Source organism: Gigantopelta aegis, chromosome 6 (genome assembly GCF_016097555.1).
Source record: "Gigantopelta aegis isolate Gae_Host chromosome 6, Gae_host_genome, whole genome shotgun sequence".
Lineage (NCBI taxonomy): Eukaryota > Metazoa > Mollusca > Gastropoda > Neomphalida > Peltospiridae > Gigantopelta > Gigantopelta aegis.
The window spans coordinates 33,629,407-33,646,651 of record NC_054704.1 but is presented as its reverse complement, the minus strand read 5'-3'; the positions used below and the strand labels follow the sequence as shown (position 1 = coordinate 33,646,651).

The 17,245-nt window shown below is 35.6% G+C and overlaps 1 protein-coding gene across 1 annotated transcript in view; it reads left to right on the top strand.

Annotated features, from left to right (window-relative positions):
• The first annotated feature begins 8,407 nt into the window (after positions 1-8,407).
• The window catches only part of LOC121374495 (receptor-type tyrosine-protein phosphatase C-like), a 54,168-nt gene continuing 45,330 nt past the window's right edge, over positions 8,408-17,245 (top strand). The window contains exons 1-3 of the mRNA XM_041501593.1: positions 8,408-8,558; positions 12,045-12,156; positions 15,198-15,262. Coding sequence (XP_041357527.1) covers positions 8,489-8,558; positions 12,045-12,156; positions 15,198-15,262 — 247 coding nt within the window. The 5' untranslated portion in view covers positions 8,408-8,488. The remainder of the gene's footprint in view (positions 8,559-12,044; positions 12,157-15,197; positions 15,263-17,245) is intronic.

The following is a 17,245-nucleotide window of genomic DNA, read 5'->3' as shown; positions in this document are numbered from 1 at the left end:
CCAGACCGACCGCGCATCAAGCGAATGCTTTACCACTGGGCTACGTCCTGCTCCTAGACTTATGGGGTGCCCATCTGAGTATGCAGTCCACCAAATATAACCATATGCACTGAATTGCTAAACGTCACTGACTACTTCCACTATACAGACATTAACAGAGCAGTCTGAGGCTGATAAACAGGGACGTACCCTCCGGGGTGCAGGGAGGGGGCAGTTGACCTCCGGGGTGCAGGGAGGGGGCAGTTGACCTCCTGAGAATCTCACATTTTTTTCTTTCTTTTTTTACTTCGAGAAATAGCATACACATCTCAGGGTTTAATTTGTATAGTGTTTCATTTTTTTTATCAAAAGTAGTGTCCCCACTTTCTTTCTTTTAATAAACCAGTACATCATACCGAATCGATCATGAGCTCCCTCCTAAAGATGCTGCTGGTGAGCTATTTTTTAAGTCATATTTATTGTAGCCAGCATGCATAAAGGTTTATTTTTGTCATTGTAACTGCAGGTATGCCATGTGGTGTATGGAACGAAATGCTAATGTACACATACAGTAAGTGCAGTTCAATTGACAGTCTTCAGCCATTGGATTCCTCAGAAATCCTATATTATGATCATTTAATGATGATGACGTTCATTACCAGATGTCACAAAATGTAAATGTTCATTTGGGAAACATTACAATAGAAAATGACCACTGACTGTTTTGCTTATCAACATTAATATATTTCCATGGTAATTAAAAGCACTGTTGATTTTTCTGCACTGTGAGTTCAGTATAAGGTACAGCACATCTGTTGTAGATTAGTATAAATGTAAACATACCTGAATGCTGTCCTGATGTGCGGATTGTACATGTATTTCCTTTGTTAATTATTGTCCAAAAAAATCTATAGTTTGGGATGACTATTGCTGCAGATGCTATGTTGGTGCAATTATCAAGGATTCATGAAGGTAATAGCTGTTTGTTTGTTTGTGCTGCTGTGTCATTAAACATTCATTCATTCATTCATTCATTCATTCATTCATTCATTTGTCTATCCTTTTAGTGTCTGTCTGTCTCTCTATCTCTCACTATCTATCTCTTTCTTCCTTTCTTTCCAGTTCAGTCAGTAAAAACGCTCACCTGAAGTGCTTGCATCATAGGATCAAACCACTTCAGTCAATCCATTCTCCAATTGGGTTTTTTTCCCCACCCCTACCAATGCTCCATGACTGATATATTAAAGGTCATGGTATGTGCTGACCTGTCTGTGGGAAAGTGCATATGAAAGATCCCTTACCATTTATGGAAAAAAGTGGTAGATATGTGTCAAAAATTACCGAAATGTTCGACATCCAACAGCCAATAATTAATAAATCAGTTGATGTTCTGTAGTGGTGTGTTAAACAAAACCAACTTTAACTTTCTTTCTTTCATTGCTGTTTGTATTATCTTTTAATTGTTTGGATGTATGGAATCTGTCTCTTTATCTCAACTAACTTCACATTTCCATACATTTGGAGTGAGTCTCATGCATTTGTAACAAACATCACACTTTCACGCAACATTACTATAATCTCACATTTTTTCTAAAAATAAAAATATTTTATAATCATAGCTTATATTTTAGAGCTGAATGTAATTATATGCTGATTAAGCAGGTCTCTGAATTTGTTACTTATTAATAATAATACAGCATATTGAACCTACCCTTGGTTCAATACCAACAATCACTCATGGGTGCTACCGATGACCGACTTGTATGGTTTAACATTAACCATATTAATTAGTAAAACTTGCACTCGCTCAATTTTTTTTGTTGTTGTTGAAATTTCCATTTTGGACTTAAACAAACAACAACAAAAAACTTCGCCCTGGACCCAACCAAGAGCCTGCAGTCCCTGGACCCTGATTTCTAATTTTCTCACACCTAAGAATTGCCACAGGTTGACAGCTCTGAATTTTCCATAGCTAATTATGCACTCTTACAGAACTTTTGTCTTTTAAATTACTACCTTCCTAATGAAAAATTGCAGATGAAAAAAAACTTTGCTAAATAGAATGTTCTTGCTGTGTACTTTGGTCATGAGTTTTGGTACACATACATGTAATTATGTATATAAAGAGAATACTTCATCAGTGGCCATTAGATACCATTTATCTCAGAACAAGTTTCTTCAAAACATATCTAGCAAGAAAAAGCAAGTTGGATACATTTTTAAACATTGAGTTGTAAGGCAAATGGTATCTAATGGTATCTAAAACCTATTTACTGTACTTGCACTTGAGTCAACTCATATTCACAGGTAGCAATTAGAGATGAAAGTTTTCCAGATCTATCCAGAATTCCAGGTTTTTAAATCATCTGTATATTGTTTGTGAGGGTTTTGTTGTTTGCTCAAAATATTTCACATTCTCTGTACAAAAAGAAAGAAAGAAATGTTTTATTTAATGATGCACTCAACACATTTTATCCACGGATATATGGCATTAGACATATGGTTAAGGACCACACAGATTTTGAGAGGAACCCGCTGTTGCCACTTCATGGGCTACTCTTTCCGATTAGCAGCAAGGGAACTTTTATTTGTGCTTCCCACAGGCAGGATAGCACAAACCATGGCCTTTGTTGAACCAGTTATGGATCACTGGTCGGTGCAAGTGGTTTACACCTACCCACTGAGCCTTGCGGAGCACTCACTCAGGGTTTGGTGTCGGTATCTGGATTAAAAATCCCATGCCTCGACTGGGATCTGAACCCAGTACCTACCAGCCTGTTGACCAATGGCCTAACCATGACGCCACCGAGGCCGGTCTCTCTGTACAAAACATAACATATGATTTTGTTTGATACTTTGCATATATTCTGAATGGAGACCACCATTTTGGACTATTGTGCAATTCTAATCCTATAGGGCCAATCTCAGTACCCAACTACCAATACATTAAAATTTCCACATTGTTGTTTTTTGTTGTGGGTTGTTTTTTGTTTTGTTTTGTTTTGTTTTGTTGGGTTTTTTGTTGTTGTATTTTTGGGTGTGTGTGTGTGTGGGGGGGGTAACCCATTTTCATCTTTGAGCAATCAATTTCCAAACTTTCAATAGTGTTAATAGCTTTGAAATCTAGGTAATTTCCATGAAGTATCTAATCAAATGTCTTGAAATTGTTCTCCATCATATGTCCTGTCACAAATCTCACCGGATGTTGTTTTCTAGTGGGTGTGAAAAACAAAGAATTTTAATTAAACATTAACCTGACTTGATGCTATGCTGACATGGTCAGATGGCCAGAGACCCAGGTGTCTGGATGGAAAGTGTCTGTCACGTGAGTCAACTATATATGTTAAGTCTACTGGAGCATAAAGTGTGCCACCTGATCATTATCTCTGTATCTATAATATAAAACACAAGGCCGTTTTAACAGCCATTGGACTATAGGTTGGTAGGTACAGGATTCGCAGCCCAGTACCGGCTCCAACCCAGAGCGAGTTTTTAAGGGCTCAATGGGTAGGTGTACGGCCACTATACTCTCTTCTCTCTCAGTAACTAACAACTAACCCACTGTCCTGGACAGACAGCCCAGATAGCTGAAGTGTGTGCCCAGGACAGCATGTTTGAACCTTAATTGGATATAAGCATGAAAATAAGTTGAAAATGGAAAAAAAAACAGTTTCCCATCGTTCTGACTGATGCTCCTCTTTTGATTTGTACTGCCGACTGCCTTCTTTGTACTTACCCGATGCCACACTTTGCAAGCATTTTTTTGTTTTGTGTGCTCAAGTCTAGTCGACTACCATACACACATTGTGGTAAAAATTGTGTACAAAGATTAATTACATAAATACAATCTGAGACTGGCCTCAGTGGTGTTGTTGCCACAGGACATAAGGCTGGTAGGTACTGGGTTCTCAGCCCAGTACCGCCTCCCACCCAGAGTGAGTTTTAATGACTCAGTGGGTAGGTGTAAGACCAATACACCGACTTCTCTCTCACTAACAGCTAATCACTAACCCACTGTCCTGGACAGACAGCCCAGATAGCTGAGTTGTGTGTTCAGGACAGTGTGCTTGAACCTTAATTGGATATAAGCACAAAAATGACTTGAAATGAATGAAATACAATCTCAATGGACCCCACTATCTTTGTCAGTTAAAATTGCAGACCATAGTTTTAACACATGAAAATGGACACTAAGTTTGCTTAATCTACAAAACTGTAACACATTTGGATAAAAGAGTTTGTTGTGTTTAACATCACCACTAGAGCATTGATTTATTTAATCATTACCTATTGGATGTCAAACATATGGTCATTTTGACACAGTCATAGAGAGGAAACCAACTACATTTTTCCATTAGTAGCAAGGGATTTTTTATATGCACCATCCCACAGACAGGATAGCATATACCACGGCCTTTGATATACCAGTCGTGGTGCATTGGTTGGAACAACAAATAGCCCAATGGGCTCGCCGATGGGGATCGATCCTAGACCGACCATGCATTTGGATAAAGTTATAATAGAATGAAACAAGTCTGTGACAATGATATAGGGAAATACCCTTAAAAATAGACTAGAGCTCATCTCTGTCACCATTACTTATTTTTAAAAATATGAAAACCACATTTTGTGGTATCAGAAACACCTGTTCACTGCCTATGTTCTGGGGGCAATAAATCTTTAAAAAAAAAAAATAATAATCAAAACCACCAAGATGATTAGAAACACTTCGTTTGTATCAAAATGGATAATCTAAGTAATAAGATCTAAAACATGTCTGATCTAAAACTGCTCTAATAGTGTAAAATATGCCATAGTGTTTAAAAACTAGATTTTGTCACTTTAAAACAGAAGTGTAGGTATACACGGTGGCCTTGTATATAGCTTCAACTAATGAGTCCTGGCTATGGGAGAAAGATCAGTAAAGGCTACCACAACCCATCTAAACTTTTCCACGACACGCATAGGTTACATCTAGTTTAATATAAAATTAATACCACATGACTAGCCATACAATTTATCTTACAAGTTGTTTCAAAACACATCTAAGAAGAAAACGTTAGTTGGGTATAATTTTAAACAATCAGTTGTAAGAGAAATGGTATCGAACAGATACAAATGTTTTCTTACATATCTTCATGAACGACAACTTGCTTACAGTGCTGGCAAGGTTAACAAATATATCACAGAGCAATCAATGTTGGTAGTGCTAATTTCATTGGCTGATGTGGCTTTCAGTCTTCACCATGAACAATATCAAGGCAAGCTGAGGATTTACTCTTCTGAAATAGTGTTAGGCAATTGATTACATGAAGACTGAACTAAAAAATATTTGAAATTGTATCGCAGAGCTGTCAGTTTAGATGCACTAAGCTTTCCTAAAACTTTTTAGGTCAAAAGTAATAATTTTTATAATATTTTATGTTTTGCAACTTACAGACATCTTAAATTTAGTAGAAAATTGTAGTAATGTAACTACTGTTATTTGCTATCCTTTCTGTTTAATTAATAACATGTAACCATTGTTGTGTGTTCGGTTAATCACCGAAAAAGCAATTGCACAAAGGTTTTTCAGAACAGTATGTCTCTTTAAATTTAGCATTGACTATGACATATTATTAGCATTTTTTATGGCCTCTCTAAATTCACATTAATTTTATAAATGTATGTTCGCTAACATTTCCTGATTTATGGTATCTATCCTGGATAGATAACCTCGATGGCTGAGATGTGTTGCCATGACAGTGAGATTGAACCTTAATTAGAAAAATACATTGGCTATTGGGTGAACCATAATTGGAAATAAGCATAAACATATTTACCAGTAATGGCCTTTAAAGGGACAATCCTGAGTTTACAACCATTGTAATATGTTTCCTACCAATAGAGCCTTTTCGATGACATAACATACAAATTAAATACATTTTCTTATTTAAATAATCAGGGTCTGCATTTACAAGGTGTTTGTTGTTGTCCTAATGCTTGTAGGAGCCCAATAATTTCATACGTATGAAAAAATATATATCATAAATTAAATTCAAAACTGAGTGCTACAAACATTAGTATACGACCGCAAACACATTCGATATACAGACGCTGGTATTCTAAACAAGAAAATGTATTTAGTATGAAATAGTAGTTGCCAACAAGGCTCTGTTATCACAAATATCCTACAATGGCCGCAAACTCACGACAGTCCCTTTAAAACATTAAATTTATGTCGTGGATTTTTTTTAATGAAATGTATATAATTGAGATAAAACATTTCTTACTAACTACATACATTTATCAATACATGTACATACACAGTTTTTTTTAAACCAAATGATTGATATACAAATCCAATCAATGTTTTTGTCATTTTATCCCTCAGTGTTTTTAATTTCCAATTGTAATGGAAGCTATTAACAAGTTGTACAGGATTGAACAGATGGCCATTATCAACATACATTTATCTGTGACTTATCAGACGTATCTTAATTACTACATAAAATGATGTATCTCGTGGGAGTTTATTTCCAATTAAGACAGACTACATGAGGAAATTGAACAAGTGCAGTAAATGGATTCACCTCAACTGTTATGACTATGGGCAGTGTCCCGAGAGTTATATACGAGTATATAAATGTATATATATATGGGGCATGGCATGTCTGAAACCATTTTAGGTTAAACAAATTGACACTAAAATGAAATCAGGTCATCGTTAGAAATATGTTAGTTTGCTGTCGTCTGACATTCTCAGCACTATGGTGAGTTGGTATTTTCTTTTTAAAACGAAACAAATTAAAATGTTATGATGATTTTACAGTTTTAAGCTGTAATATTTATAGTAAACAATTTTATTTTAAATACTGGGTTATTATTTATATTTTTAAATAATTTTGGATAAAGTATGGGATAAATATTTCTTTTAAACATACACAATTCATTTTAGTGTGTACTATATGTTTGGAAGAAGCATAAAATAAAATATATTTTTTTATTTTTATTATTATTTATTTTTTTTTTTTTATTTATTTTTTGTGGGAAAAACTAGAATTGACTTTATTTTGCTTGTTTCAGAGACACATAGTTTATATAGTAATGTGTGGTGACCCCAGAACTCATCTAGTAGGGAGGGCAGGAGGGACAGTTGTTCAAGAAGAATATGAACAGGTACTCCTTTTGTTCAGAAGTCCCCTGTCTAGCTGAAGAAGGGTGTTTATAATAATTCATGTGTACCCCCACCCCACCCCACTAGTTATTTTAGAATAGGTATGACCCTGGAGCTTATTTCACTAAACATCGTAAGTTTACGTCTGCAACTAGCAGTTATACCGGACATTCATTTACATGTGTTTGACATCTATTTCACACTTCAAATTACATCATTACAGAAAATGGAGCATTCTAAAATGAAAATGAAATATGTGTACTTTTAACTATATTTGTTGTACTATAATAGTAATCAGAACTGTAGTTTAGTCGTAGGTTTACGTTTACATGCAAAACTAAGCTTACGATGTTTTGTGAAATTGGGCCCAGAACTGAGAATATAATGCATTGAACATGGCCTAAATAACCATCACAATTGATTTATTAAAAATTGGCTATTGGATGTCAAACATTTACTGATTCTGACGTATAGTTCTAGAGAAAACACGTTATATTTTTCCTTTGGACAGGACAGTACATACCATGTCCTTTGATATACCCGTGATATAGCACTGGTTGATATGTATAAAACATGTCAATATTGTAATCGGCAGGAGGTGACTAAAGCACAAATGCAGACTGGATCATGTAGTTTATATGCTCCAAGATTAAAACTTCCCTTATACAGTCACTTTAAGAGTTAGATGTCCCGTGATATAGTAATAGGGTTATTACAAGTCACGCTGTATGATCACGTCTTTATGTACTGGTAGGCTATATACATTGTACTTTAATGCAGCGAGCTAGTCTGCATGCCCAAGGGAGACAGTTTACTTGTAATCTGTAATAGCTAGCTTGCAAATGGGTCATCCTTGAAGTTAGTGGAAAATGGACTTCATAAATATATGATAATGAACTATTTGTAGCTATGATAATTGTACAAGGAAAATGAAAACAAAAATATTTATAAGTGCATATAGGTGCACATTAGTAATTAGTGATGTCCATCTGTCCATGCAGAAAATGCCTCCAGGGAAAATAGCCACCTTCCAATAATAGTTGTTATATTTATTGGTTTTTATTTGTGTTGTGTTGTGTTGTGTTGTTTTGTGTTGTATTATTATATTGTATTGTATTGTAAAAATTATTGTTTTAGATTGTATAATATTTTATTGTATTGTATTTATATTTATTATATTTACATTTACATTTACAATTTACATTTATATTTATATTTATATTTATATTTTAGATTGCTTACAGTATAATTATTATTGCAGGGAGTGAAGAGTGAGCGGTGGTGTGGAATACAGCAGTGTACATGAACTGGTCTGCTTTACGTCTGCCATGGTCTCCTGTGATTGGATAGACAATGACCAATGACATTGTAGAACAGAATGGGAGCTTGGGTAGCAAGCAAAACACCTTTCCAAACATTACAGGTGTGTACATTTGAGATATACTTAATAAAATGTTTAATATGTATGTTTTGTATGTTTGTCTGTCTATCCATCTATACCACATATGGGGTGGGACGTAACCCAGTGAGAAAGCGCTGACTTGATGCGCAGTCGGTCTAGGATCAATCCCCATCAATGGACCCATTGGGCTATTTCTCGTTCCAGCCAGTGCTCCACAACTGGAATAACAAAGGCCGTGGTATGTACTATCCTGTCTGTGGGATGGTGCATATGAAAGATCCCTTGCTGCTAATTGGAAAGAGTAGCCCATGAAGTGGTGACAGCGGGTTTCCTCTCTTAATATCTGTGTGGTCCTTAACCATATGTCTGACGCCATATAACCGTAAATAAAATGTGTTGAGTGCCTCGTTAAATAAAACATTTTTTCTATCCTACATATAGTTTTTCTGACCTTTTTTCACAATGCCTCAAGATATTCAACTCAAATCTTATATATACTATTACAGATCGAGTTTGACTTTCATAGCAATTTACCCATTTTTCACAGGGTTATGGTGCTTGAACTTAGGAGATATGAAAATTTGCTGGGCATGGAAGGGGACATGTATTGCTTTAGCAGTACTCCCAGAATCAACCCTCTACGTTAACTTCTCCATCTAGGAGCCAGATGGCGCCTACTGGTATTTTTGATATAGATAATATGAAATGTTTTAGTTGCCAAAGGAAAACATTGTCACATATGTGACCAAAATGGTCACAGTGTAGAGGGCTGATAAATAGAGGATATTTCATGTTTTTGTCAAATATGATTTATATTTCATGTTTTTGTCAAATATGATTTATATTTCATCTCGTGAAGTTTTAATCATATCTCACAAGTTGTGCTTGCATGACGAGTGTGATATGATTGCAAACTTCACGAGATGAGATATAAATCATGTTTGACAAAAAAAGTAAAAAATCTATTTATTATATAACTTTTGACAATTTATCTTTATTTTTAAAATGCCAGCAGCAAAATAGTTCCGGCTTTCTTACAGTGTAGATAACACTTTCTAAAGTGACGATAACACATTACAGAGTGAAATAGTGAAATTTTCACTCTAAAATGTGTTATCATCACTGAGTGACTGATAACACTTTTATTTCACTGATATTTAAGATATTTCTCTAAATGATATATAATAAATATAGAATATCATGTTACCGGTACTATAATTTGATATCGTGGTTATTTGGCAAGGTTTAGATAATGGTGTAGCAGGCGAGTTTCAGCAAGCCCGTTACACTGTTATCGAACCGAGCCAAATAACCACGATATCAAAATGTAGTAACCTGATAGGTTTTTTTATCATGCAACCCCTTTCAAGTTATATTTTTGTAATATGTTTCAATCAAAAGAGGTATAGAAACTATTAGTTTTATGGTGTTGAAACTAATATCGGAAGTTGATAAATGCAGGTGCCTAAGAGTATCTTGGGAATGGCATAACAAGCCAAAATCTTTGTACCTTTTTCTATGAAAATAAATACAAGTTTATTTGTGACCTGAAGATCTACATTATTGGCTGCTAGTGACTGTGATGTCAGACACAGTTCCAGTGTCATCATTCTTTGCAAGAAGCTGCTGGCTTTTTTAATTCAAACTCTTCAATTCAAAATGCTGGCTAGTTTCAAATGGGAGCGAATAATGGAGAATGAATAATAAGAGGCAATTTGATGTTACAGGAAATGTAAAAGCTATATTTGTTCATACAGTTCAACAATTATTGCTGAAAATGGATGTTTGAAAAAATGAGGCAACAACCTACCTGAAAATTCAGCAAACATCCTTCATGCACACAACTCATTTCCTAGTAACATGATAACGCATAGCAACGCCAATGCTATCATGCTAGCAATGGATGCGTTATCAGGCAGTGACACAATAACACTTTGAATTATCATGTAGGGGTTATCAGGCCACAGGAAGCATGGTTGCATCATAATGCCTGTTGTATTCACAATTGTACTTTATCATGTAGGGGTTATCAGGCCACAGGAAGCATGGTTGCATCATAATGCCTGTTGTATTCACAATTGTACTTTATCAGGTAGGGGTTATCAGGCCACAGGAAGCATGGTTGCATCATAATGCCTGTTGTATTCACAATTGTACTTTATCAGGTAGGGGTTATCAGGCCACAGGAAGCATTGTTGCATCATAATGCCTGTTGTATTCACAATTGTACTTTATCATATAGGGGTTATCAGGCCACAGGAAGCATGGTTGCATCATAATGCCTGTTGTATTCACAATTGTACTTTATCAGGTAGGGGGTATCAGGCCACAGGAAGCATGGTTGCATCATAATGCCTGTTGTATTCACAATTGTACTTTATCATGTAGGGGTTATCAGGCCACAGGAAGCATTGTTGCATCATAATGCCTGTTGTATTCACAATTGTACTTTATCATGTAGGGGTTATCAGGCCACAGGAAGCATGGTTGCATCATAATGCCTGTTGTATTCACAATTGTACTTTATCAGGTAGGGGTATCAGGGGAAGCATATCAGGTCACAGGAAGCATGGTTGCATCATAATGCCTGTTGTATTCACAATTGTACTTTATCAGGTAGGGGTTATCAGGCCACAGGAAGCATGGTTGCATCATAATGCCTGTTGTATTCACAATTGTACTTTATCAGGTAGGGGTTATCAGGCCACAGGAAGCATGGTTGCATCATAATGCCTGTTGTATTCACAATTGTACTTTATCACGTAGGGGTTATCAGGCCACAGGAAGCATGGTTGCATCATAATGCCTGTTGTATTCACAATTGTACTTTATCACGTAGGGGTTATCAGGCCACAGGAAGCATGGTTGCATCATAATGCCTGTTGTATTCACAATTGTACTTTATCACGTAGGGGTTATCAAGCCACAGGAAGCATGGTTGCATCATAATGCTTGTTGTATTCACAATTGTACTTTATCAGGTAGGGGTTATCAGGCCACAGGAAGCATGGTTGCATCACAATGCTTGTTGTTTTCACAATTGTACTTTACAGTTAGCTTTGAGGGGATGGGACATAGCCCAGTGGCAAAACCCTCGCATGTTGTAGGATCATTTTAGGATTTATCCCTATCAAAAGGCCTATTGGACTATTTCTCATTCCAACCAGTGTACCATAACTGGTTTAACAAAGGCCGTGAGATGGTGCATATAAAATATCCCTTGCTGCTAATCAAAAAGAGTAACCTATGGAGTGGTAGAAGTGGGGTTTCTGTTTTATTTCTGTGGTTCTTAATCACATGTCTAATGCTATATAACCATAAATAATAAATGTGTTGAGTGTGTTGTTAAATAAAATATTTCTTTCTTTCTTCACTTATCTTTGAGATTTATAACAATGATTGTTGTTTTTTTACTAGTGCCCTATGCTCCTGACGATGTTTGATTTGAGATGACCTATCTATACTGGATCTTTGATATTTATAACAATGATTGTTTTATTTCACTAGTGCCCTATGCTGCTGATGATGTTGGGTTTGACATGAACTATCTGTACTGGATCTTCCTGTGTATTCTCATGACTATATTCGGACTCTGTCTCGCTTCCTGCAAGTACCTCAGGTTTGTGTGCATTACATATCCATGGTCCTCTAAAACATTGAAACATTCATTTGGTTTAGAAGTCGATGGTCCTCTAGAACATTGAAACATTCATTTGGTTGAGAAGTCCATGGTCCTGTTAAATATTGTAACATCCATTTGGTTGAGAAGTCCATGGTCCTCTAAAATATTGTAACATTCATTTGGTTTAGAAGTCGATGGTCTTCTGAAACACTAAAACATCCATTTGGTTGAGAAGTTGATGGTCCTGTTAAATATTGTAACATCCATTTGGTTGAGAAGTCCATGGTCCTCTAAAACACTAAAACATCCATTTGGTTGAGACATCCATGGTCCTGTTATATATTGTAACATTCATTTGGTTTAGAAGTCGATGGTCCTCTAAAACATTGTAACATTCATTGGGTTTAGAAGTTGATGGTCCTTTAAAACATTGTAACATCCATTTGGTTGAGTAGTCTTTGGTCCTCTAAACATTGTAACATCCATTTGGTTGAGACCTGCAGTTTCTTGCCTAGAATATTCATTTCTGTACCACATCTGATCAAAGGTCGTGGTGTGTGCTTTCCTGTCTAGGGGAAAATGCATATAAAAGATCCCTTGCTGCATTAGGAAAAATGTAGCGGGTTGATAGTGCTCCAGTGGTTTCATTAAACAAAACAAACAAACATTTATCCAATGTGTTGTTGGTTGTCTTGGTGTTCATAAAAACTTGACACTATCTTGATATGACTGTTTTGTCATGTGTGTGTGTGTGGAAATTTATGCAATAGGGTCTAGACTGTGGTGAGCACAGTTTCTAGGAGGTATGATTGAGATATACTGCCACGGAAAATACATTAAAAACAAAAAATATTTGCATGAGCAAGGAGGGATTTTGACATACACCTTACACCCCCTACACACACCCCATACACATGCACATGCCTCTTGGTGTATGCCAACATTTTGGTAGAAATGGAAAGGAAGCAAATATTTGTTTAATGACATATCAGCAGATTGTATAGAATGACTTTTTGGTGTGCCAACATATTTTTATTTTGAAGCTTGCAGTGACAAGGACACTGCCACCAAATTTACTATGTGCATGTTTTCACAGAACAGTACATACTATGGCCTTTCATGTATTCAGACACTGGTTAGGATGGGGAATACCGGTATATGCTTTGGATAAAGATCCTACTGAATCATCAGAATGTTTAACAGTTCAGAATACTGCAACTGATCATAAACAGAACCACTTACTTGAAATATCTTCAAATAAGATTTTAACATTTTCTAGTTTTGAGAAGTGAATGAATGAATGAATGAATGAATGAATGATGAATGAATGAATGTTTAACAACACCCAAACACAAAATTACACACTGGCTATTGGGTGTCATAAAAAGGTAAGTACATGTATATGGAAATATTTTTTGAGGACTAAAAGACAAATTTACAGGTGATTATAGATTCGGACATACAATTTGCTTGATTAGATTTGTAAAATATTTCTCTTTCAAGGAAGAAGTTAAGTTTTAAAAAGAAATACCTTACAGTGCTGTAAAAGAACTAAGTACTTTAAGATTTAATACCTTAATCAGTTACTTCATATTGTGTGTTTTTAATCCTCTAACGTATTATTTGAATTATCTCATTTTAATACACATCTGATTTGTCTCAATTAGGTTCCTGGCTACAGATATTGTACTATCTTAGCATTACAATATTGTAAAACCATCATAGGTTATGCCGTCACTACAAATCATGCCATAGTGAAATCATAGCCTAAGATGGTTTTATAATATCGCAACACTAAGATAATGTAGGTTCAAAATTTATATGGGCCATGGATATAAGCAAGACTTTTTTAAAGGGATCTATTTTTGTAATAAATTAGTACATTTCATAACTAATATTATATATTTTCAAAGAAGCACCAAAAAAATGAGATAATTACTCTAAAACACATGGGGCAATTATGTCACATTACGTGTTAATTTTTATCCTCTCTGTATAATAGCATTCTGATATTTTTTTTATCAACTATAACATATTTGTATTATGGCAAATTTGCATCTAGGACAATGGAGGGGTTTTTTTTCTTCTAAAATTGAGTTATCTGTAATACAAATTACAATTCCATTATCACCTTCAAAGTGTATTTCAGGTACAATATATGCCACATGATAAATCTCATTGGGGACTTCTCTATTTACAGTTAATAACCACATATTGATCAAACAATTTGCTGGAATATCATCAGACAAACAGTCCATTGTGATATTAAGTCTATGATAATGTTATCATAATGGTGTTGACACAAAGCAAGAAAAGTAAACTGGAAAGCAGACTGAAATGGACTAGGCTGGAGTTACTTCCCTTTGCCACTATCTCGCTACTAAATTAGTATATAATTTGTGTTCCAAATTAGGTTATGACTAATTAAAATTTAGCTGAGCAATTTTTATTCACGTAAAACTTATATTTAAAAAGTTACAAATGTTCATATCTTCTTAACTAAGTCATAGCAAAAGCATTTTTAAAGCATATGTCATAGCAATTCAGTCTACATAGGGTTTTTTGCTCTTTTCTGAATCTTGTTTGTGTTCACTCAGCTTTTGTAGACTTTTTCATATGTGGTGAGACAAATATATATATTTTTTAGAAGTACAGTCTGAAGGTAAAATTAGTTGTTTTTAAGCTTTCTTTCAGCCATCCATCTAACAATCCATCTCATTCAACCATCATTCATCAATCCTGTCATCCATCCATCCATCTATCCATTCATACACGTGTGTGTGTGTGTGTGTGTGTGTGTGTGTGTGTGTGTGTGTACAACCATCAATTTGTCCATCCAGCAATCAATCTTATTAATCCCATCCATTTATCCATCCATCCATTTGTCCATTCATCCATCTATCCATCCATCCATCGATTAGTCTCAATAAACAGCCATCAATCAGTTTTATTAATCCCACCCATTCACCCATTCACATAATGACCTGTTCATGGTGGTCATTTTGAAGATTTAAAATATTGTTTTATTTTGTTTATAGAGATCAATATCATAATCCAGAGCTGAAACGAAAAAGAAAAGAAAAATATGAAGTGGAGACAAGAGGTATTTATGTAGACTAGTAAATTATACATAAAAGATGCCTTGCTGCTATTTGTAAAAGTAAATTCTATGTTGCAGGTGTAGGTCTCCTTTCTGACTCTATGGATTGTTGGGGTGTGACGTAACCCAGTGGTAAAGCGTTTGCTTTATGTGCAGTCGGTCTGGGATCAATCTTTGTCAGTGGGCCCATTGGGCTATTTTTTACTCTAGCCAGTGCACCACGACTGGTATATCAAATGCCGTGGTATGTGCTATACTCTTTGTGCGATGGTGCATATAAAAGATCCCTTGCTGCTAATCGAAAAGAGTAGCTCATGAAGTGGTGACAGCAGGTTTCCTCTCTCAATATCTGTGTGGTCCTTAACCATATAACTGTAAATAAAATGTGTTGAGTGTGTTGTTAAATAAAACATTTTCCTTCGTATGGATTGTGTGTCTAATATGCACACCCTGTATGTTAGACGCCATATAGCCATAGGTTAAACTGTTTTACTTCCTATGGATTGTGTGTCTAATATGCACACCCTGTATGTTAGACACCATATAGCCACAGGTTAAACTGTTTTACTTCCTATGGATTGTGTGTCTAATATGCACACCCTGTATGTTAGACACCATATAGCCACAGGTTAAACTGTTTTACTTCCTATGGATTGTGTGTCTAATATGCACACCCTGTATGTTAGACACCATATAGCCATAGGTTAAACTGTTTTACTTCCTATGGATTGTGTATCTAATATGCACACCCTGTATGTGTATAGTCTAATATGCACACCCTGTATGTTAGACACCATATAGCCATAGGTTAAACTGTTTTACTTCCTATGGATTGTGTGTCTAATATGCACACCCTGTATGTTAGACACCATATAGCCATAGGTTAAACTGTTTTACTTCCTATGGATTGTGTGTCTAATATGCACACCCTGTATGTTAGACACCATATAGCCATAGGTTAAACTGTTTTCTTTTTTTATCATTTCATGCAGAGAGGGCCGGATTTAGCTCATTCGGTTGAGCGCTCACTTGAGGTGCATGCATTCCAAGATCAAACCACCTCAGTGGATCCATTGAACTGATTGGGTTTTTTCTCTCATTCCAACCAGTGCATCACAACTGGTCAAAGGCCGTGGTATGTGCTTTCCTGTCTGTGGGAAAGTGCATATAAAAGATCCCTTGCTGTATTTAGAAAATGTTGCAGGTTTTTTCTATTGACTACAAATCAGAATTACCAAATGTTTGACATCCAATAGCCGATGATTAATATATCAATGTGCTCTAGTGGTGTTGCTAAACAAAACAAACTTAACTTTACTTTCATGCAGAGGGTCCATTGTTCAAACCCTCTGAGTAGAAGTGGAATTGTCTGTTACTGTTGAACTTTTGTGTGCAGGGGTCTAATTCACAAAGCTCTCTTAGGCTCTGCTAGACAACAAAGCATCTTCTTTGTAAGTCTTTTAACATTGCACTGCGAGATCACAAAGTTGCGAGAGTTTAGTGAATTAGGCCCCAATTTCTTATGATTTATTCAGAACCTATAGGTGGGACATAGCCATGGTAAAGTGCTCACCTTCTATGACAGTTGATCTAAGATCAAACCCCGTTAGTAAATTCATTGAATTATTTGAACAAATTTCCCATTCCAGCCAATGCTCCACAACTGGTGTACCAAAGGCCATTGTATGTAATGTCCTCCCTATGGAATGGTGCATATAACATATATATCACTGCAACTTAAAAAGAATAACCCATGGAGTGATTGTAGTTATTTGCATTTCATCAATGGGTGATAAATAATTTGTAACATGTATTTGTCGCATATCTGCATAAAAAGAATGAGGGTCTAACATAACAATATTGCTCAGATTAGTATTTTAGAAGTAACACGAGAAACTGGCACTGTTTGAACCAAGTGCACATTTAGAATATGTACAGCACAGATAATGGCAAATTATAACCGAGCTGAGCTGAACCGATATATTT